The 24,031-nt window shown below is 40.3% G+C and overlaps 2 protein-coding genes across 3 annotated transcripts in view; one reads left to right on the top strand and one right to left on the bottom strand.

Annotated features, from left to right (window-relative positions):
• The window catches only part of elp3 (elongator acetyltransferase complex subunit 3), a 28,252-nt gene extending 7,430 nt beyond the window's left edge, over positions 1-20,822 (top strand). Inside the window, exons 9-16 of one of the 2 annotated variants that reach the window (XR_006841649.1) lie at positions 28-154; positions 4,650-4,843; positions 5,597-5,687; positions 7,202-7,267; positions 7,376-7,603; positions 7,860-7,941; positions 8,740-8,887; positions 20,806-20,822. Coding sequence is in view for 1 of the 2 variants with exons in the window: in XM_046373175.1 (XP_046229131.1) it covers positions 28-154; positions 4,650-4,843; positions 5,597-5,687; positions 7,202-7,267; positions 7,376-7,603; positions 7,860-7,941; positions 8,740-8,831 (880 nt within the window). In the remaining variant the exon portion in view is untranslated. Of the gene's footprint in view, positions 1-27; positions 155-4,649; positions 4,844-5,596; positions 5,688-7,201; positions 7,268-7,375; positions 7,604-7,859; positions 7,942-8,739; positions 9,765-20,805 lie in introns of those variants that run through there. The other variant, XM_046373175.1, reaches the window with a different exon arrangement.
• On the bottom strand, positions 13,327-21,057 carry si:ch211-63o20.7 (Serine/threonine-protein kinase pdik1l-B-like). The gene is made up of 4 exons (XM_046373182.1): positions 20,857-21,057; positions 19,598-20,365; positions 18,655-18,880; positions 13,327-15,089 (listed from the first exon to the last, which is right to left on the bottom strand). Exons 2-4 carry the CDS (start codon positions 20,333-20,335, stop codon positions 14,845-14,847), a joined length of 1,209 nt encoding a protein of 402 aa, XP_046229138.1. The 5' UTR covers positions 20,336-20,365; positions 20,857-21,057; the 3' UTR covers positions 13,327-14,844.
• Positions 21,058-24,031: the final 2,974 nt, after the last annotated feature.

Consider the following 24,031-nt stretch of genomic DNA (forward strand, 5'->3'; position numbering starts at 1 on the left):
GTATTTGTACACGCGTGTTTCTTCCAGAGGACACACAGTGCGAGCTGTATGTGAGTCTTTCCACCTGTCAAAGGACGCCGGCTTCAAAGTAGTCGCCCACATGATGCCAGATCTGCCTAATGTGGGCATGGAGAGGGACGTGGAGCAATTCATTGTAAGCATTCACAGATATGATTTGTTATTTTTAACTTTTTACGTTATTTAAATGGAAGTATACCTTCTTTCAGGTCTCTTTTTTTGTAAGGCCACACAGCTAGTTGCCTTAGTGTTGGTTAGTAAAAATTTGCTGTTGTAATACTGGATTATGTTTAATGTTGCACTGGGGAGCTGTTCCCAATTAGGTGACAAAATGACTGTGATATCTTGATTTGAATTTGGAAAAAGAAAACTGCATGGTGTTTAATTGGAAATAATTCTTGCATGCCATATTAGTTCCCAATATTATTATGATTCTAAAAACAATAACTATTAGTAGTGTCATTCACTGTGGGTAAACCATATTACATTATGAGTACAGCATCATGTTAAGCTGTAATACTTCCAGAGTAATTTGGCGCTGCTGGATTTAGTGCTGGGTGATATTTATAATTACTTATCAATTATTTTTGATGGACACCATGTATTAATCGATATGCAGTCTGGAGTCTGTGGCTACGCTCTTTTTACACAATTTTTCTTTTTGAGTGGTGTTTTCACTGTCCTTGGACAGTTTAATAGCTTAGATACAGTCAGAAAATATGGCGAGAGAAGCGTATGACATGCAACTAAGGCCTCGAGCGGAAATGCAACTAGGCACTGTGTGGCTTAGCCAATAGATTTCAAGGAGGACGCCCATCAAAGCGTATTTTTGAATGTCCCTCAAACTCAATCAAATGTTTGGTTTGGAGCTGATAAAAAAAAAGGCCCATCGGACTGGAAACAATCACTGCAGAATCTGCAGATTTTCCGCTCGAGGTTGTAAAGCAAGTGTGCATTTTTTAATGGCGCAAATGCGTAATTCCATATCCTCGCTGCACTGATCTGGTGCAGTGGTTCATTTTATGACATGATAATGAAAATCCTTACATATCATCTGTAGGTAATGATCTATTCTTTTGAGTTTCAGGTAGAGAAAAAAATAAGCTAAATTCAGTCATACAAGATGTGTTATACACCAAGTTGATCATTAAGTTATTGTCTGTGACGTCTCCTTCTCCTTGGCACCAGGGTGCGTCATCCCTGTTTATCTCACAGTGGCATAATAACAAGTAAGTCCTTCATGTGGCATCTTAAAATAGAAATGGAAAAGCTGTGACAGTCAACTCACGGTCCCAACTGTGATGTGACTCAGTAGAAAATCCTGTCAGATGTCTCTCAACAGCAGGCTTATTTTACAGCCCTGATTGGAAACACAGTTATAATATGAATGTGCAGGAGCAGGCAGTGCTCCTTCCCGAGAAGGCTGACTGTAGGATGTAAGTGAAGACTCAGTTTGAGGCCCATTTGGTTTATTTTTACATCGATAAAACGGAAATCAAGTCATTAAAAACACAATCACATGCTACTCATTGGTGCAGGTGTCGCATCCCTGTGACTCTTATCAAAATACTGTATGTCACTCATCGCCACAAAACCAGCAATAGTAACTTTTTTCTCTGCTTTGCCTATTAATTTAATTGTTTCTGCATTTTTTATTGTCTTTTCTGATTACCGGCAGTGTGGTGCTCCACAATTTTTTGCATTACAATAGCTGCTGTCTACAAAGGTGGAAAAGTTCAAAAGCTTGATTTTTCTCTGTACTGAGCTACAAATTAATCAAGAAAAGGCAACAAAAAAAGAAGTAGCCTTCAGATATAAAGTGGAAACGACTTTGTTCTCTTCAGAGCGGCTGACTGATAAAATGTTAAGAGTGTGTCTACACTAAGCCGACGAAATCTAAAACTGTGTGTTTTTCTCTCCATCTGATCGCACCAATGAAGTTTATACTGTCTGCAGTGCTGCTGACCAGATGTCAGCTGTGATGCACAATTTTGTTTAATCATCAAGAGAGGACAACGACAGAGATTTTGCTGTTGTTTTGTTGATGATTTTCGTGTGTTGTTGTGAGCACTGGCTGGGGGAAACACAAATGTAATTTGTAGTGATAAAAACATTCAGGAAAGCTCTAATCTTATGAGCAACAGCAACCCTGAGTGCTTCAATTTTCACAGAAAAAGATGTTAAGTGGTGGAAGAGATTCTGTGTCCTCCTGAAGATTTGTTACATTACCTCTATGTGTGTTTACTGAACCACTTCTGGGTGTGAATGTGTGTTTGATGGTAATATGGAGGGCAGCGGCAGGTCGGCACAGTGAGAGGAAGCCGATTAAATGAGTATTTGGCTCTCACTCAGATCCTGCTCTTTGCTTTCCTGTAACGCTTCCTCTGTCACTTCTCTTGTGCAAAGACTTAATTTCTTTCTTTGTCTCTTGCTGAGTGTTTCCTCTCGGTGTGCAGTCTCAATATTTTCTCTCTCCTGTTTCCTTTTTTGTCTTTTCCCTCATGCTTTTTTCTCCTCTTCATTATCTTTCACTTTATCTCTTTCTTCTCTCTCCAGTCATAACTTACTTTTCACTTGAGGCTTTCTCTTCTTTCCGCCCCCCCCCTCTCCAATCTGATCAATATCCTCACTCGTCTCCTCTTCTTCCTCTCTCCTGTCCTCTCTTATCACACTGACACTTTAACACGATCAAACATGTGCACGGCTCCCCTTTGCTCCTCCTCATCATCTTATCTAATCTTCCACGTCACGCTCGCTTCGTGTTAGTGACTGGGGAAACCATGCAGGTTCTTAAACTATCTTCACTGCAGGATGCAAACTACGCATCTCAGGATTTTTCCTGGGATCCACAAAATTCACTGCTGCACTTGGAAGACAGGTGATATTTATAAAGAAAGACAGCAAGTTGAAATAGTGGAAAATGTTAGAAAAGAAGGTAAAAATAAGATAGTGATGAATGTAGAGTTTTTTTATTAGCCCTCAGAATTATGGGGCCACATATTCTTAACAAGTGTGTATGGTGAAGTCCAAGGTCCCTCAATTAAAAGTGATTTTTGGATTGGTCACCACTACTAGAGCAATGGAGCAATGTTTTTATGAGTGGTCTCTTGTTTTGTTTGTGTTATGAACACTGGTAAACAGTGCAGAGTTTTAAATATTTCAAAAATTTGACTTTGTTTTATAGGGAGGGAAAATCATCTAACATCATTAACTGCCCATTAAAACTGCCCTTTGAGAACTTGCATGTAAAGAGTCCACTACTGCAAGTTTAATTTAGTGGTGAGTCGTCCCACACTAAGACCCCAGCTGCCCTGCGACCTTCTTTAGATTCAGCAGTAAAAACATCAGGAATGAAAATCCCAGCTCATAGATTTTGATTGCTTGCAGTCTTCAGCACGATGGCAAAGAGAAGCAAATGCTGCAAAAATGATGCAAACAGCAGCTGAGGGTTTAGTAGAGGGATGTTTACCTAAATATAAAACATCCTCCATAAAAATTGGTAACAATAATTCCATTCAGTCTGTCTTGGTACAGAGCTTGTTGGTACTAGTTGCCAGCTCAAGGAAACAAGAATCTCTTGATTTTCTTTTCTGTTTGCCATCTTTTTCATCCATAATCTGTTGCATAATGTCCCAGTCAGCCTGGATGACAGACCAGTTTAGGAGCTGCAGTAGAAAAACAGCATCCTTCTTGTGTCTATCGTGGTTGTCCTGATAATGAAATTCGATTACAACTTCCTCCCAGCCTGAGATCCTCTCTCACTTTATCTCTCCTGTACAGATGCTCCCTGTCCCGGGGGAGGCATCCTTAATAGGGTTCCTCTCCACCAGTCACCAGGAGCTCTGATATGTGATCCAAAATGGCTGCAGGTGCAAAATACTGTCTAGTCCCTTATTTTTGGTATGGAAGCATTGTTATTTGTCAGATTGGCTCCCTATCTCCACCACCCCCCTTTTAGGTTTAGTGCAGGGCAATGTGGGACATGTTCTCGTGTGACTTTGAGCTGTGACGAGAGAAAGATTATGAGATACTGATAATGCGGCCTGTTTGGGAGAATGTGCCTCAATTCCAGATCTTCACGGTTCGGATCATGACAGTCAAAATGGGGCCGGGTTGGGGGGGGGGCTGACTGGAAATCTCACTGATTCCCTTCACTTGCACTAAACCAGACCCCAAAATATGTTTCCTTCAATTGAATAACTTGAGCACTGTTGTGCTGTCTCCTTGATATCTCAATGAATGTCTGCTTTTATAGAGTCACTGCTGACACTGTTCTGGTCGTATAAGAAATACCTTATGAATGAAATAAACTCAGCCGGTATTTCTTTAAAACCACTTTTTATTCCCTTTCTTTTTATACTTTTCCCACCTTTTTCTCAGTTTACAGAAGCTAACTATCTGATCGCATTAAAGTCTGATTTAATACTGCAGATACGGAAGCGTGAAATAACCCTTCAGTCCATCATAAAATATGGTAAATCAGATAATATCGAATAAATTCATTCAGTGTTGCTCTTCATGCTGAAATACTTAAATGTGTTAAATTAGTGTCAGAAATGGCATTTTAGAAGACGAATGAGAAGTCTGATTCTCACTTGAAGGTCTAACATGGATCTGTGTGTTTCTTACAGGAGTTTTTTGAGAATCCGGCATTCAGGCCTGATGGTTTGAAACTATACCCAACGCTGGTGATACGAGGCACGGGTCTGTACGAGCTGTGGAAGACCGGCCGGTACAAGAGCTACACGCCCAGTGACCTCGTGGACCTGGTGGCCAGAATCCTGGCGCTGGTACCACCCTGGACACGAGTCTACCGGGTACAGAGGTGAGACAGTTAATGGTTCCGGTGGTGATAGTTGGACACAGGTAACAGTAGATTAAAGCTTCTGAAGAGGAACTCCACACTGCACACAAAAACACATTCTTGTTGGCATATGACCTGAGCTCCAGTTTGTGCCTCTCACAAACAGCTGCTGGTAGTGTTAAAATTACTAAGCCTGATGAGCGCTGTGTTTCAAGAATTTCCCTCCAGGGATTTCAAGAATTTCCCTCCAGGGATTAATAAAGGAATTCTGAGAAAAACATCGGACAGTCTTGCTGCCATCTAGTGGTCAAAACGCTTATGATGCAGCTTTAAGCTTGGAAACTAAACCTGTTCAATCACTAAATCTAGAACAGATTGAAAGCCTTACAACAGAAATGTCCTATATATGACCAAGCCATCAAAATGATTTAAAGGTTTTAACTTAGTTCTTCACGTAAGAAGGCTTTAAAATGCAATTAAATACAATTAGCAGCAGGTTATCTGAAAAAAAGACCTGGGCCCTTTGCTGCTTGTCATCTTGTCTCTCTCTCCAGCTGTCACTATCTCAATAAAACAGATGCCAAAAAGTCCTGAATGCGATATGAAATATTCACCAATATGTAACAAATTAAATTGAATTAAATTAGGATGTATAGATCAAGTTATACATTTATATTCATGTGGTTGCATCCCATCCCATTTTAAAGCTATTTTTCCATTCTTTTATATATAATGTGTGTTTTCCCTCCTTCCTGCTCGTGTACCACCCATCAGGGACATCCCCATGCCGCTGGTGAGCTCTGGAGTAGAGCATGGAAACCTCAGAGAGCTGGCACTGGCCAGGATGAAGGATATGGGCACTGAGGTGAGACTCAAAGGCCTCTCATAATACATTAAAAAACACCACGTCAGCCTATTTCAAGCATGGAAGCTAACAGACTTTTCCAGCTGGGATGCGATCCAAAGGAGTACTGTACAATTCCAACAACAACTGCCAACAGGCAAATGCTGACTGAATCATTTGCATAGATTGCTCAGACAGATTAAGATGACATGTTAAAGAATCTGCTGTGTATAGTTTAGAACTGTTGGAGTGTAGCATTGGAGAACCGCCCCTTCCACACACCTCCCAACATTTACAGAATTTATGAAGAAAGTCAATGAAGACGAGTTCATGCAGCCTGAAAGCACCAGGCCAGGGTGCACCAGGTTCACCAGGACAACACATGGAGCAGAAGACCCCTTACTAACTTCCATCAGAAAAGCCTCAGGATTAAACGACTCAGACTGACTGTTCATCAGAAAACACCTATGGGGTAAAAAGCCTCCAGTTAGAAACAATCAAGGTGTTTATTGACCGTCAGGCTGAAATAACATCACATTAAAATCAGTGGCAACTTTGCTCTTTATTCCTCCACTGCTGTGAGAACAACCTTCTGTTTACTCAGTACATTTTTCTTGCATCATTTATTATTAACATTCATGACAACTTACAAAATCTCTTTTTATAGTCTGATCCTTTGTTTTTAGCACAGACAGCCATCTCATAGATGTGTTGCATTTTGTGCCCCATATTGCACTTCATTTCCACCAGACTGTATCTTGTGCTGAGTTTGAATTATTCAGTCTAGTTTCCCAACTCTTTTCAGAACTTTTTCAGACTGGCCTCCCGCTAATGCAGCACCCGGGGTTATTGATGTAACAGCAAGTACAGTTTAATACTACAGATCCCAGAATTCTTGGAGCGGCAAAGATTCCTTGAGCAGCTACATTACAGTGCAGCCAAACAAACCTGCAAAGCTTTAATCACTGACTGTAAAAGAACGACTACAAGTCAGCTCCCCGTACTGTAGTCCATGTCATTGGTTTTAACAACAAAAGTCAGTTACTTATCTGCCATGCCATGAGCAACCACAGTCTGAATTCGTGCTGCACAAGTATTGCTGCAAGTATTTTTCCACACAACATCAAGTCACAGTAGATTGGGTTGACTCAATACAGTAAGCTTTCGGGGGTCTTCACCAATCAGTGCGGCTTCTCCTGACTGCTCTGTTACTCCCTGACAGATTTCAAACTGATAAAATTACAGTAACTATAACACTGGATTACATGCTGCATCATTTTCTATGAATCCTTGTGCATGCAAATGGAAATGGAAATTTGTATCTAGTGCAGGATTGGCGGACTCTGCCGCTAACAATGAAAATGACTTCATTGAGAAGTATTTACCAATTGCTGAGAAATGGCAACCATTAAAAGTACTGGAATTTAGCTTTATATACGCTCGTTTTAGCCTTTAAGTTGATAGAAACATTAGATTCTTCATTTTGAGGTTCTAAACTAAACTGTTCCGGTATCTGGATGTTTCTCCGTGTACAGTGTCGAGATGTGAGAACCAGAGAAGTGGGCATCCAGGAGATCCACCACAAAGTCCGACCTTACCAGGTAACGGACAGAGTTGTGGAGATGTACATTCACCTTAATAGGATCATTTACTAAATAGTGTGTGTTTTTTGTACAACCACTCACTAACAAAGATGGGCATGTGCTCAGGTGGAGCTGGTGCGGAGGGACTATGTGGCTAACGGAGGCTGGGAGACCTTCCTGTCCTACGAAGACCCAGAGCAGGACATCCTGATTGGCCTGCTGCGTCTGCGTCGTTGCTCCCCACAGTCCTTCCGTCCAGAGCTGAAAGGAGGCACGTCCATTGTCCGCGAGCTGCACGTTTATGGCAGCGTCGTTCCCGTCAGCAGCCGAGATCCCAGCAAGTTCCAGCATCAGGTGGTTATCTTTCACACGCACATGCACAGACACTACATATAAAGTACATACCCAAAACCCATACCCAGATTCCTTCTCCAGCTGTGAATTTGATTGGTTTTCTTTGACTCTGTGTGACATCACTCCTGGCCTGTATTTTCTTTGGCCCACATAACACTAGAAAAGTTTTAAGAACGAGATTAATTGTTTCTTGAGTGTTTAAAAAATAACTTCACAAAGTAACTCTGTGTATCTGCTCGCTTCTCTCCTTGTTCAGGGCTTTGGTATGATGCTGATGGAGGAGGCAGAGAGAATTGCCAGAGATGAACACGGCTCCAGCAAATTGGCTGTTATCTCAGGTGAGACACAAAACAAAATCACACATCAGAATCGTATCACATGTGTGCACTAAGCATTAGGAAACTTTATTTTCATGCATTTGTCAGTGCATAATAGTGAAGCAAATGAAAATAAAAAGGTTTGGTTGAGCACTTCATGTAATTACATCAGTATAATGATATTTCAGTCATAATTTGTATAAATGTAAAGGAGTTGCATTTAAAAGAAATACTTCAACTGGTTATTGTGCTGTCAGAATATAAGGCCTAATGCATAAACATTTTTGGTATTGATCCCCTGAGGTTCCCCTTCAGTCAAAACTGTGTTTTATTTTCATATTCATATATTCTGGATTTTCTAAGGAGGGAAAAGAAGTAGGTGGCGTTTTAATGTGGTAATTCTATTTTTTTTCCAGCAAAAACCATCTCAGACACACATTAGAGAAGTTTATATGTGCCTTAGTACAAGTCTGGAGGGCATCTTTAAATTTGGTTACTAAAGAACCATTATGTCATTTACAAGTGCAAAAATAAACTTGTCAGAGCTCTGTGGTGAACAAACTATGTAGTGGTGACTCAAACACAAACACAATTACTTGCCACTTATCAACTGATGTATACACAAATACAGACAGTCTATATAGGCAGCTACTATTGGCTGCTAACATCATCATCACTGCATGTGACAAGAAGTCACCACAAGGATCAACAAGATGTAAAGCAGCAGTGTTAGGAGTTTTTCCACCAGTGTTTGTTTTATTCCCCTCCTTCTCCTTCACTGAGCACCTTCTCTGGTGTGTGTGTGTGTGTGTGTTGCAGGCGTAGGAACAAGGAACTACTACAGGAAGATGGGCTATGAGTTGGAGGGACCATATATGGTGAAGAACCTGTATGGACCTGGAATGGACTGAACCTGGATAATGTTTTTATCTTCACAGTGGCTACACACACACACACACACACACACCTTATCTTATTTATCAGGACAATGTTCTCTGGACACAGTTTCTGGAGTTTGCTTGGAGAATCTTTTTTGTGTTTGTAACATCAGAGGAGATAATGGTTGGGGTTTTCTGTCGGTCCCTGCTTTTTATCTGCACTCCGGGCATTGCTGTTGCATCTGCTCCTCGTTATGCAGATAAGGAGACGGTGCGAGAGGATGAAAGGAATAAAGTTATTTGGGATGAGGCCAGAGCATCTTGTGAATGAGGCTTTTAGATAAAACTCTTCTGTACTGCTAGCATAAAAGAATTATTTTTAAAAAATTTTAGTCTGCCACTTTCCCTAAACATAAACATAAACAAACAAACAAAAGCATGTTGGTATTTTTAGTTTTTCACTATAATAAAAATGGGGTGCCACCAGTGCCTTGCCGGTGAACTGTTTCAGCAAGCAGCCTCATCCAGTCTGACGAGGACCGATAAGGATACGTTTTTAATTCTACCCAAATGTTGTCTGAATATCGAGGTATCCCCTAAATAATGTTTGTGTGTCCGTCTGGGATGAGAAACCAGTTTAGCATCACGGTTTGAGTTAATCATATTTATGTTGCAATTAAATGGAAAAACCCATTATGAGTCAAGCGTTCATTAATGGTTGGCAGTGGATGAATGAACAGTGGAAAGTGTCCTTGCTGGGCAGCTGTTGTGTAATTGCTTGATTTTAATTTGTAGGGCAGGAAATTGAATATTAGTTACATAAATTGCTTTTTTAAAACCACACAGTTAATCCTATTTCGTGTTTTTCTGTCATGCATTCTTGGGCTTCATGTTTTCTGGTAAATTACAGATGTTGCATACATCACGTGATGAGTTCTCAAGGAATAAAGTGTATTTCTGTTTCTATTTGTGTCCTGCTTTGTGAGGGAAGTTCTTGCTGCTGCAGAAATCTCTGCAACACTTTTCAGTAATTAAACCTAAATGACAGAATAGGCAAAAAGGTTTTAGTCTTCAAAGAAAGGTCACATCTCAAGAGTGGCTCCTGTAATGTATTCCCTGGTGTCAAGGGTGCCAGCCCTAGCTGGAGACCCCTGATAATTGCCCTATGAGAGTGTTTTACTGGCTCATTTGATGCAGCCTTTCCAATTACATCTCCATCAGTTACCTGTCTATTGAACACTGACCAAATGCTGCGTTCAGCCACACTGTTACTGGAAAGGGTTTGTCATTTGAGAAATAGCTAGCAATAAAGTGCCAAAGGCTCATGTGGCGACCTATGTCTCATATAGATTCCAACTGCAAGGGGCGATTGAAGCTGAACGGCCATGCGTAATTTCCTGGATGCCGCCCCTGTGTCGTGACTGCGCTGTGCTGTGTGTTGGTGTTGCAGTTCTGACGCATTGAGTAATGGGACACACTCAGGCTTTCTCTCCACGCTCGCTCACTCCTGCTATCAGTTGTGAAATCTGAAAGGACTTTTCCCTCCGCTCGGACTCGCTGAGTCTGTGCTGAGCTGATTTGTGCCATAGAGGAGGCAGAGGCTGGTCTAATCGTCAGTGCAACATGAGCAGAAGTGTAGCAAGTTCAGTTAAACACTGCTGAACTGAAGGTTACAGGAGCCGTCTACAACAGTTATCTGAGTAGAATAAGAGAAAAAGGATGTAGGTGTGTTGATGTTGCACATTTTCTACTCCTCCACAAGTGCATATATTATCTGATTTCAGTCCATTGTTGTAAATAATGGATCATCAGCCCTAGTTTGCAGAAGTTTATAAAGACTGGAATAGATACTTGAAGTAGTAGTCACCAGTTTTATGTAATTAATTATACATGCAGTAAAAAAAATACATACATATTAATATTCCTAGAGGTGCAGACTCCAAATAGTAGTGTTACAATGAAATAATTGCTCATAATATCCATATTAGTTCTGGACCCTGTGCATCACGGCCAGTGTGTAATGTACACAAATCGTGTATCAAAGATTAAGTTCATCGTGTTTGTTTATAACACTGCTTGGAATTACTTATGTCAACATTTAGCAAAGTCAGTCAGATTATCTCAATAACACTTTAAAGGCTTGCCATGAAATTTTACGCAAACACTCATGATACCCAAAGGATGGATCTAACTGACGTTATTGATCCTCCGACAGCTAGCACCATCATCCAATCAAAATTTGAATGTGCCAAACGCATGCACAACTACTTCTAGTAACATTCCCATCAGTCTGAGCTGTACTTTGTGTTTAATGCAAATTAGGGAATGTTAGGATACTAGCACACTTAACTTAAGCAGTGTACATGGACACAACATACACTATCTGCTGAGCATTAGCATGTTAGCATTTAGCTCAAAGTAGCTACCACCAGGCTTTAAATGTAGCCTGACACAAGATAATCAACAGACCCTGCTGTGAACAGTTTCATGTAATTTCCCAGTTATGGGACTAATAAAGGATTATCTTATCTTATGTACGAACAACTTTCTACCCAACTACACTGTAGCACTGCACAGAAGGAAATGTGCATGTATTAATGGACGCCAAGAGAGGTTTGAGTTTATATTTTTGATTTTGAGGGGAATGGTCCCTTTTAATTTTTGGGAAATCATCATGTCACACTAAGCACTGTCATGAGATCAAAAATGGTCAGGTCTGTCTCAATACAGTTCTCACATATGTACACTGAAAGAGTTACTAGTCACTGTAATCACTCCTCCTGTCCATACAGACTGTAAATTGATCCCTTCCAAATGTGAATCCAATTGTGAGAAATGGGGGAGCGGATCCACGGCACTCATTCTGCGTAAAATGCATTCTACAGTTCAGCTAGAGGAGAACAAGAGGATCAGCAGGAAAGTTAGCAAATCAAGTTGGCAACACATAAATCTTTTAGGACTTTAAATGTTATGATTGCTTCACGTACAGGGTTCTCACATTTTTACCAATGCATTTTCAAAGCATTTCCATGACCTTTCCATCTTGCTGAAATGACATAACTAGGGCACAACACTCTTATTCCAAACCATTCTGTCCATTCCAAGTGAGGATGTGCAGGTCCATCCCTTTGAGTTGGAGAGCTTTTCTTGAACATCACTGAATGGCATGGATACCTCTCTGACAGCAAACAATTTGATGTAGGATACAATTCCATGTGGAGAGATACACACCTTTCAATTTCCCACAATTCAATTTAGCTGCTATTCCACTCTCAAGAAACACTGCTCTAAAAAGCTCACCTGTATTAGCACACAGGTACATTGTCTTCAGTGTCCACGTTACTTCTGATGTTAGTAGATTATTGGATGTGGCAACAGAATGGGTCAGGCACTGATGTAGGACCAACAGACCTGGTTCGCAGTCTCCATTCCAGTTCATCCTAAAGGTGTTTGATGGGGTGGAGGTCCAACCATGTCTTTATGGACTTTGCTTTGTGCACTGGGACACAGACATGCTGTAACAGAAAAGGGCCTTCAACAAACTGTTGCCACAAGGCATTTCCACTGGCAGACTGTTAAGCGGCCTTTTGGTCGTCTTGAGGCTTTTTCTCTTTAGCATAGCTGACCAGAGACACTTCTCCATGTTACTAATGTCAAACGCTTTGGTGCAGAGCCTACACCCAGTACAATTACGGCCTGCCACTCTCTTGAGCTATGTATTATATTTGTCATTCAGAAACCATACATTATTAAACACGCACTTCACAAGCGTTTTTGCGGATTAACAAACTGCCAGCACTTGTTAACTTTACTCACTCATTAAACATTCCCACCACCAACTAGCTGCATACACCAATGTCAATAGTGATGTTTCACAGAGCGCAGTGGTAGATTTTAAATTAGTAATGTATTTCACACAACTTTAGAGGTGGATTTTTATGAACATATTCTAAATATCCAAATCAGTGCCTACACAAGACAATTCCAGACCGTGTCATGGCCTGGCAAGGGGTTTTCTACTTATGTATGCACTTAAGGACCAAACAATGAAGTTGTGCTAAGAGAGTATCACCTCATGGTCAGGACTGACAAATGTGTGTGTGGGTATACAAGTACTACATTATGGACTCTCAACCTATGTAATCTCCCAAATGTCTCAATACCCAAATATGCCAATCATGATTTGGACAGACATTTTCCCTCTATATTTGTTCCAACCCTAAAACTGTATAATCAAATTCTCTCAACTCCCTTGAGAAGTGGGGAGGTCAAAGGTCATGTGAGCGAGCTATTGGCCGGTCAGCAGAGCGTGAGGAGTCGCTCACCCCAGTAAAGGACCCAGATCTGTCAGAGATGGCCTCACCAAGCTGGGAGCAGAGAGAGATTAGGTGAGACTAGTTTAAATCTCCACCTGTCCCTCTGATGTCTGCATCACACGCTGCTGCACTCGGGATGGTCGCCTTTTTTTTTTTTTTTTTATCATTATAACGATCCACTTCAGCAAAACTGCAATGAATTTTACATTCAGTCATGTTACAATTTGATCTTTATTAAATTTAAAGAGTGTTTCTGGACACAGTTCATGTTATGATACATACCCATTTTTTTTCCAGGAATGTGAACTTCTGAAATAAGTCAGTCATCTAATATATATTGTCAATGACTAAGACTGATGACCCGTAATAAATACTGTGGACTCAGCATGGATATGATCAGCTACATTCCTAATGCCTGGCTTTAATTTCCTGTTCATGAGAGGATGGTATATTAGTGATCGTTAGTCACTGTGAGCCACATGCTGCCAGATCTTTCAGTTTTCAGTGCAGACATCACAAAAATGCTCACAGTGACAAAAGTTTGACTTAACTTTCAAAAACTTCTAAACTTAAAAAAAAAAAAAAGAAAGAAAGAAAAAAGAAGCAACATCCTAAAACATTGCTGACTCTGGTGACCTGAGCAAATCATTTTTTTTTTGTTTTTTCAGAATAACAAATATACATTCTCAGGTCAAGTTATATTTCATGTGAAAAGCAAATATGTCATAGAGCAGTTTCTCTGAAGAAGTATTAAAAATTTAAATACACAAAAAGCAGGAAGATACAAACTTGTACAATGTTAGCCCTGAAATAAATTCTAGTATATTTACATTTTTTTAGTTTAAGAAGCTTATGATTTAGCTGTTTGTATATTAGCTCTGTTGTACATATGTGAAGCTGTACTTTGTGGTGGTCCATTTATTTGGAGAGAAAAAAAAAACACACCACAAATTACAACATCATTACCACAGCACTGAATAGATGCCTGTGGCTGATAGAGTCAATACAACACTTACTTAATGGTGACATTATTATTTTTTTTAATTTATTTATTTATTACATGACTACTGCACTGGATTGCATTACTATGGCCAAATGTTTCTATTTATGGGCCATTTTACATATTTAAGACATATTTAAGGCCCAGTGACCTGACAGATCCATGTTACCCTTGATCTGTGGTGGAAATATTTGAAGAATATAATAAGCATAAAATATTAAAATTCTAGCTACATTTTTCAACAAGTAAAAAGTAAAACATTAATACCCAAAATAAAGCCACGAACACAGGGAATCACCAGGAACACTCCAGACTTAAACAGGAAGCAGCAGCAGTGAGCCCCTGCATTTCATTTCAATCATATATACACACACACTAAAATTGATTTTCTATGTCAAGCATTCAAGGTCTAGGCAACAGCATGGTGCTTACATTATAATACAGCCTGAGTAAGTCCCACTAGATCTCTATATGGACTCCCCCATATCATTCATTTTCCCTTGATGTGGTTTCCTACACAGTTTATGAACTGAGCTTCTGTTTCTGTGACGAAAATAGCACCTGTAATCCCAGATAATCATACATATTTCTTTTCCCCACTTCCCTGTGGCATTAAAGTGGCTATTGCTTACACATGTAGGGAGCACTGCAGTCAGGAGGTCCACACTCGTATATCCATGTATTGGCAATAGTGGTTATAGCCATTACGGTCTCTTTAGCCCACTTGCTGTCAGTGGGAGTCCTCTTTCAGAGCAGAGTGCACTCTGGCCTCCAGCTGGTCTGCCGGAGGACGGGCATCCGGGTTTGAGGCAAGCATGTCTAAAAGCAGGGAGCACATGGCTGGACCGGGAGGGGGTGGCAGCGGGGGCGCCCTCTTAAACTTCATAGGGATGCAGAGCTGGAGCTCGGCGTTCTCCCACAAAGCTTCCCCCAGTGGCATCAACCAACCTGAGCGACCCTTACACACATAGGCACCTAAAGAGGAAACACAGGGGAAAACACAACTGAGTCATCCTGCGGAAGGTTCCTGACTGACTGCAGCAGCACTGACACTGCAGGGAGCCACTTGATCTCAGTGATTGTGGGTCACACATGTATTTGCAAACAGTCGACTGCCTACTGGTGTGACATATTTCTAGTAATCGCTAACAGAGCCCAAGTGCACTTAAGATCAAAAGCGTGTGGAAGATTTTGAGAACACACTGGGACACCCTGAGTCAGAATGCATTGTTGTTAAAATGCAACTGTACTGTTATCTAACAATAACAATCTAACAATAAATAACACAACACTCTTGAATTTCCCTCGGGATCAACAAAGTAGCTATCTATCTATCCAACACTCAGTATGAAGCTGAGGCTGTATCCTACAAATAAAAGTCAATACACTGTGTTGTTTAAATAAATGAAAGAGAGAACCCCACTTAAATGTGGTAATTATTATGTTGACAGTTTGGGACATTACTCAATTATAAACATCGACTTAAAGGAGACATTTTCATTATTTTGTACTAAACATCTTCAATTTGGCCAAAACTGTATGTAAACCAAAAAAAACACAAAGTTTACGTGCATTTCTTGATGAATGTCAGACAGTTAACCTATTTATATTTACATTAAAGCCAAAACCGGACATGTCTTATGTGGCGGGTCTGATTTGTGGGACACCGTTGGCACTGAACGCTGCTGTAAAGCAGTATAAAGTGTGTACTTAAGAGTTCTGCATGTTGACATTTTCCATAACAGGGACACTTGCCTGATTACAAGTGGACATGCACTTAAGCGTCCTGTATCGAAAGTGAAGGCATCACATTGACCTGAACAGAATGTGACTTACTCTGTAGTAGCTCACCGTTGATATTTCCTGTCCTGTTTGCTGCTGTAACATTGTAATTTAATTACTAAACCCAGTAATTTTCTAACCCCACGTATGTTGCCGTCACATCATACTAATCAGACTGATGTTAATAAGCTGCAAACAGTACGTAAACTGTAAAGGTGATAGTATGTGATACAAAGTTGGGGCAAAGTTGAAGTACCAAGATGAGCTTCCTCTTCTACCTTTCAATCCATTAAGGAATTCATCCTTGGGGGTTTTGGCTGCTGATCTGAATAATTAAGATAGAAATAAATTAAAGATAAAGATAAAGATAAAACTTCTGTCTTTATTTGACATTTTCTAAACCAAATGATGAATTGAATGAAATTAGTAGATTAATAAGAAAAAATGAGAAAAAAATCCTAAATTGCATCCCTAAAATGTACAACCACCCCAAAAAATGAAATGAGGATTATCTATGAAAAGTAATTAAAATGCATCAATGGTAACTTAATCACAAGCTTTTTACGGATTTTAGATGAAGTTTAATGGAGGACTCTTAGTAGCACATCTATCATGCAAATCAAGTCTTTTACTCATGACTAACACCGAAACCTGACTTAAACCCTTGAGGTGAACAGTCAAGTGTAAGACTGGCCTGCTGTCTAACCAGACTCAGCAGAAGCCAGTGTCTCTTCCAGCACTGGGCTTCAGCAAGGACCCGGAGTATATTCTCTATGCTCGCTCCCCTGCCCAGTCAAGTAACTGTGTGAGTGTGAGTCTTGAGAGTGGATAAAGTCAAATAATGGACCTTTTTTTTTTTTTCTTTCTGTGAAAAGCCTCCAGCTGCCTCTCCCCATTTTCTCACTGACAAAGAGGATTGTGATCAGGGCTGCTAAATTCCATTTTGCCTTTTTTTTTTTATTTGAATCCACTGGAACTCCTCTCTCCCTCCAATCATAACCATTTCATTCAGCCTAATGGAGTATCAGTGACTCAGGGAGGTTCTCGGGGACTAAACTTGGGGATAATGGCTCATATCCCCCTGCCTCCAGGTCGGCTCTGGCCGGACCCATTTTTTTGGTGAATAAAATGAGACATCTGTATTACAGCCACTTCATTACTCTCTGACAGTGCAGTGCAGAGCAGAACCGAGTCCTGTGTCCATTAAGATGCTTTCTCATCCTGTGGCCACATGGGGTTTCTGACAGGAAATAGGACATTAAAAAAAAAAAAAGAGAGATTAAAATCTAAATGCGTCTGCAGTTCTGCAGAGCTATACTGGAATGCTTTACAAAGTGCTTCTACTTGCTCATATTGAAATGACCAGCTTTGCAGACTTTATGGGTCCAAGTGACTACGTCAAAGTTGTATACAATTACAAGAAATTTACAACAAAGACAAATAATGAAAAGTAGTATATTTTCACCTGCATTGTCCACACTTGTTGTTTTAAACAGCCACAGCACGCTTGCTGAGCTAACAGTGAATTGTTACAAAGCTAAATTGAAAACTGCCCGTTTGTAGCATAACTGTTTCTTAGTTTGCCACAAATCTTTACATTTGGCAAATTATTGTAAAAGTAGCTGCTGGTTGAGACAAACATATTACTGCATCTACACAGAAAATGTGCTGTTGGAAAGTTTTACTATTGCTGCTCTAGAAACAATACTGAGTTGTACAGTATAAATCATTTTGAATCCTGTTCTGAATTTAATCTTTAAAAAAAAAAACATTTAAAAGAACTCTTCAAATGTTACAGTACTGATAAAGAAGGAAGCTGATAATTCTGTGGGTAAGATGAAGATAAAATCCTTCAACCGCTTATTGGCTTCACTCTGACTTTGGGAGGATGAAAAAAAAAATCGCAGTTCAAATCCCTTCACTGTAAGCCTTGTTTAAATGATGTTATTGTGTGATTTAATTTGTTCTGGCACACAGTGCAACAAGGATGGAAAGGATCCCGCCGCCCAACCCAAGCACAACACCTAAAGCGCCCCAGAAACCTCAGGAAAACCCTGAATACCCACACATCTGCATTTCTGCATTACCATCACAGTGTAACTGATCATCATGAATGTAGGCTTATCTTGTTAAAAGCAAAGAGTAAGGAACTGAATGTGAGGAAGAAGAGGAGAAAAAAATAGTAATAAAACAACTAATAATAACAATGCCAGATTATTAAAAAAAAAAAACGATATCTCACATGCTGCCAGCAACAGTTGAATTACATCCCATCAGCTTGCATTATAAGAGACAGAGTTACACTAATCCATATCAAAATGTGCATACCATAAATCATTAATCTCTTAGCCATTTAGATTTACGACTGACCATCCACAGTTGATGAATGCATGATACATAGCATGTGACGTTTTTTAATATGTGCCAGTTAATTCAGTCAAACTCGATTCAGTGCGATGCGTCATCAACCCACCTGACCGCACACACTCAGGCTTTGTGTGAGCAGGATTCAACACGGCAGGCCTTTGCCGACGCGTTGTCCAACATGTCAACGCTGCCTGACATGCACAAAGACACTGACTTTGTTCACATACCAGCAGATTAACGTGTATCGTTGGACTGTATCTGCACTGCACGAGTCCAGCTGGCCTGGTGCTTTGGTTAATCGTCTGTGGTTTTTTTTTTTTTTCTTTTTTAGGAAGGGAAGCACCAGCTATTTTCTCTAGAGTACTCTACTGACGCTCCTCTGGAGACTTACCCAGTTGTTCCTGCGTGGTCCCTTCTTCCACAAAGGTGATTCTCTCCAGGACAGCCCAGAACATCACACCCAGTGAGAAGATGTCTGCCTGGGCTGTGTAGGTCAGTCCACCCCACACCTCTGGAGCCATGTAGAAGTCAGAGCCACAGGTGGAGGAGAAGTGTTGCCTGGTCACATCACCGTCTAGCACACAATCACTCATTTTGCTCAGTCCAAAGTCTGCCACCTAGAGGACGGACAGGAAGATTTATTGGGAAATAAAAAAAAAAACAGTATGCTTTAAATTGGCATAAAATTTTTCTACAAATGTGTGACTTTAGACATTTTTCTTTAGGCCAATGCCTTATGTAAAAGTTTCTTAAATCACCGAAATCCTTTTTGATGTCAGCTTCTCATATATGAATATTTGCAGGACCAAATGATTATCTGAGAAATGTACTGCTCAACACAGAGAAGAGCATCATTTTTATGTGTACTAGAGCCAATTGGTAACTTGATCGAAATTCAAATAACTGCAAACTACTGATTATCAATTGATACTTTCAGTCATTCAGTCAAACAAAAGTGTCAAACATTTGCTCATTTGTTCCAGATTCTTAAATGTAAGAATTTGGTGCTTTTCTTTGTCATTTATGATGAATAATGTAAATGTTGTTGTTGATGTAAATGAAGAGTCTTTCGGTTTTGGAATGTTGGCTGGACAAAAGAAGCAACCTGAAAATGTCATTTTGGGCTCTGGGAGATTGAGTTTTTGACATTCAGCAGCCTTAATGTGTACTCTTATCAAAACGGTATTTGGAGAAGAAAAAGAAACAAAAATGGGCTTATCATGTGATAAACATCTCGCTGTCAAATTTGAACACTGTTAGTTTTTAAGTTGTATACCGACTCTGGGATGATGCCACTTGATCTGATGTGAACACTGTCACAACAATCTTCCTACCTTCACCACAGGGCCCTTCGGTGTTACACAGACTAGCACATTATCAGGCTTCAGGTCTCGGTGGGTGATACCCAGGCTATGTAGGAAGGCCACAGCACTACAGAGCTGTTGAACCACGCTGTGGTTACGTTGTGTGTCCGGGGGCCTGGAGAGCAGGTACTGATTTAAGTCGCCCCCATCGCAGTACTCCATCACGAGCCACAGGGCCAAGCAGCGTAGGTGTCCCATCTGCTCCTCCTGCCCCTGTGCCGGTCTCTTCCTGGCTCTGTTATGAGGCCTTTGTGGAGTTGTAGAATCAGATGCATTTGATTCAGTCTTGTTCTGAAGCTTAGCCCTGACCTGAACGGTGTTGGTCCTATCCTGAAGTCTAGAGACAGAGTTAGTCTTCCTCTGGGTCTTAAACTGTGAGTTACTCCCCTCCTCACTTTGTGGTGCACTGACACTGCCCTTCAGCACACTCTCAACTAAACGTAGTGGCAGTTTCCCTGCTTTTAGGGGCTTCAGGCTCCTTGGTCCTGTCTGTAGGAGGCAGCTGTGGAGTGCAATAACATTGACGTGGTTCCTTGCTGTGGATCTCATGGCCCAAAGTTCTTGCAGGTAGAGTTCAATGCATTCAGGATTGCTGCAAGGAAGCCGCTTAACAGCCACCCTCTGTCCTGTTTTGGCCATATGGCCTTCAAAGACCACACCATAGCTGCCTCTTCCTACTTCCCTCTCCAAAGTGTAGAGTTCTTCCATCTGTCACGGGAGCTGCAGCCTGATGTGAGGCTAACAAAATAAAATAACTAAAGTTAGCATGATTTAAAAACGTTGAAGTACAGAATTAGTAAACATTATGCAAAGGTTTAGCTACATTTAGCCAGACTGTCCCTCAGATTTTTAAGCCTGAGTAACTTTATAACAGCAGCCCCAAAAATAAAGCAGCGATGCTTCATTAAACTCAGCTGAGATTTTTAAAGCTAACGTTAGACTTAACTGCTGTGACGTTGACGTTATCGTTACGTGCTAGCGCTTACGTTAGCAGCTACTTAGTCCCCACCTCTACCAGTTTTTTCCTGTTTGAAGTTAACGACACATAGAACAAAACTAATAACGTTATGCAAACATTAACATAACTTTTCAAAGTGACTTCCAGACTGTATGAAGTTATGAAGTCGAATAAATGTAACATGATGATGTCTGTAGCCGTAGTAGTTTAAAACGGAAGAACACACACACACACACACACACACACACACACACAATAACACAGAACTTACCTCCAGCTCTTGTTATTGTGATTTCAGACTTACAAACAAGTCTTCGGCTTACATTACCAGCAATGACTCCACTTGAATCTGCAATCTACCTCAATGACAAGCCGCTCTGCACCATATTCACAGAAAATGGACTTAGTAGCACTGAACAAATGCAACTGACTTCCGTGTCTAAATTCGGAGCGTCCCGCTCTGTGTGTACGTGCATCGTAATTGGCTACGGAAATCCAGCTGTGTGTTGTGATTGGTTGATAGCAGAGTCGTAGACTGAACTATAATTCGAATTGTCCAAGCCACAACAGGTTGCAAGTGCTAAGGAATTGTCACGTACTGTCAGCTGGGCTAATGGTTTTTAAAGGTATTAAACGGTTTCTTTATTTCAGAAGTAATGAAAACTGTCAATAAAGCTCATATTGGCTCAAATCCCACGCTGAAAAGTTTGTCAGATGTGTGTATCAGGAAGTTAGTCTATGTTAACGTTTGTGTCATAATCACTATGGAAGTTGTTATATTGTTAAACCAAAACAATTCTGTATGCACTGTACTTGCAAATAGTCAAGTTAAGTTTCTCATATAGTAAAATGGAAACATTTTATGGAAAAAGTAGTATCTGGCTGGAAGCATTTTGGACAGTTTTGGTACGTTCACACATTGGACCAAAATGTATGCTTCAGTGGACCTCAGTTTTCAGCAGCCTTCTGACAAGTGTTTTGTATAAAACATGTTGTGTGCTGAGAATGCTCTCTAAAGTGGTGAATCTGAATCAGTACTCTATTATAAGCTTCAGCGGTTTTGTAATTGAGCCATTTCCTTTGACTAAAAAGCACTGAAAATGCAAAAACACCAAACTTCCCTCATTGCTGCAGTCCCATTTAATCACAAAAGACCTCCTGAACAAAACACACACCTATACACACACACACACACAATGAGTGGGTGCTGCATCAGTATCGACTGAAGCGGCAACAGCAGTGATGACAGATAACAGCACTGGTGTGTGTGTGTGAGTGTATTTGTGCGGGTTTGTTCTTCTGAGAGAATATAATAGGAAACATGGTGATTCATTGCACTGAAGCACACTGTGAAAGAAAAGAGCAGCTTTGCAGTATATGTGCTTTTGATATGCGTGTGTGTGTGTGTGTGTGCACGCGCGCTTATGTGATCCATAGCTTTTATCAGTGATGCCAATCATGAATACTCTTCATTACTTGAGGAAGATGGAGTCAGTCACACTTGGCTTATTTTTATCTTGAAGCAAATGCCCTCTATTCTATTATCATATCTCATTTGCTTTGACAGATATCTGGGTGCAGAGACTGGGCATAATGTATAGTGCATTCTGGCTGGAGAATTTATTAGGAAATATTTTGGGGGAACCACACAAAGGAGCTAGAATTGAATTTCCCCACAAATTCAATGAAGTATTCCAGGCATCCCAAAAAGATGTTAACGAGTCCAATAAGAATTATAGTTTTAATCACCTCTGTTTTCAGACTAATTGTGTTTCTGTGGGGGGTTTGCTTGCTAATTATGGAGCCCACCAAGAGGAGGGGCAACAGTAATTATTTCCTTGATTGAGGTCAAAACCCTTGCATTAATCCTGAGGTCTATCCTGCACTCCTCACACACAAAGAGAAGTCATCAGTAAACAACTTCTCAGCATCCCATACTCAGTTTCACAGCAGTCGCTCTTTAACAAATAATGGTTTTCTGTATCAGTAACATCGTCATGTTTCTGTTGTGTTAACCCAGCATCTTTACAGTTGTTATGGGAAATACAGGGCTTTTCTGGTTTGCGGTGCCCACTGGGCTCTGCAGCTGGCAATGAAAAGAAATTTGATCGATATATACAAACACATGAAAAACTGCTGCGTGTCTCACCGAAGGCTTACGCTCCTAAAGTTTGCTGGAGGTTGACACTGCATATTTTCTGAGCAGAGGTGTAATTCTTTTTCCATGCAAAATTAAGGCAACTTTTGGGCTGGAAATGTAATTCTTCAATTTTTCAGCCCTGCTGTTAATAACACTCAATTATGTCTTGACAGGTGAAAGCTCTGAGCCGCCATAAACCTCGCAAAGATCCCCCCTCCCCCCTTCTGGTTTCACATCATTGAGTTTAATTGTGGAGGAGGACGGTAAAACACCTCAGCTGGATGAGACTGAGTGGAGGCGAGGAGTTCAAATCGAAATGAACAGTGGAAGAAGAAGCCAAACTATACTGGTCAGTAGTGGTTACAGCTGAGTTCTCCAAACTCTTTTGGCAGGGAGCCCACCAGCCATCAGTCAGCATTTTTTCATCCTTACAACCACTTTAGGCTCTAAAAAAAATCTTCTAAATCTACTTGTTAATGTTGGAAGTAAAAGTACAACTTGGTGTCACAGCCATTAAACCAGTAAAGTGGAATGTACTATATATGCAAATTTATGTAAATGAAAATTTAGAGAAATATTGCCAAGAGCTTATGTCTCTTTATAAAGAAAATAGAATGGAGAGTTCATTACAGGGAACTGTCTTGGGACAGATAATACACTTACACTGACTGCATAACAACTTTTGCTTTTATGTCAGCTATCATTCTCTCAGATTTTTTAAAATGGTGTATATAAATCATCTAACAATACCAAATAAAAGGTGTTATTTCTTTCTTGTTAAAGGATTTTATTCATCATTCTCTGATTCATGATAAAGGAATGACTGATTAAAGTGCTGATAAGAATGATTTTTTATCATGTCTCCATTGATACAAATCAATACATTTTTATTATATCACAACAGAATAAATGAACCCTCTGCAGCCTTAATGTTGTGATGGGGCTGTCTGGAAACCAATTATATATTTCTGTAGAGGGTTATTTGTGCTTCTAATCCTTGTGGAGAATTACTAAACGATGAAAGGTTCAGTTTTAGACAACACAGTTTTTTCACCAAAGGAACAGGCTGGGCTCTACTCCGTGTCAGAAATGGGTATTTTTAATAGATTACCGTATCCATGGAAATAATAATTTTGTTCCTCAAATTCATACTTGAGTTCAGTTTACAAATCAGGCAAATGACAAAAACATGAACAATGGCAATGAAAAGAGCAACTTGTGACAGAGCTTCAGGGAGTACGTGAGAAAAAAACCCAGCAAAAAACACACTGGCTAGTGTGTGTGATGAAAGCCTCACAGCTTTTTA

Source organism: Scatophagus argus, chromosome 19, assembly GCF_020382885.2.
Source record: "Scatophagus argus isolate fScaArg1 chromosome 19, fScaArg1.pri, whole genome shotgun sequence".
Lineage (NCBI taxonomy): Eukaryota > Metazoa > Chordata > Actinopteri > Scatophagidae > Scatophagus > Scatophagus argus.

What these genes read in the sequence shown, in the direction of transcription:
- si:ch211-63o20.7 (XM_046373182.1), bottom strand. Translation starts at nt 20,335, where the DNA reads ATGGAAGAACTCTACACTTTGGAGAGGGAAGTAGGAAGAGGCAGCTAT. An exon ending in CGAAGGGCCCTGTGGTGAAG is followed by an intron (nt 18,881 to 19,597) that starts GTAGGAAGATTG and finishes TCCGTCCTCTAG; the next exon opens with GTGGCAGACTTTGGACTGAG. An exon ending in GACCACGCAGGAACAACTGG is followed by an intron (nt 15,090 to 18,654) that starts GTAAGTCTCCAG and finishes TTTCCTCTTTAG; the next exon opens with GTGCCTATGTGTGTAAGGGT.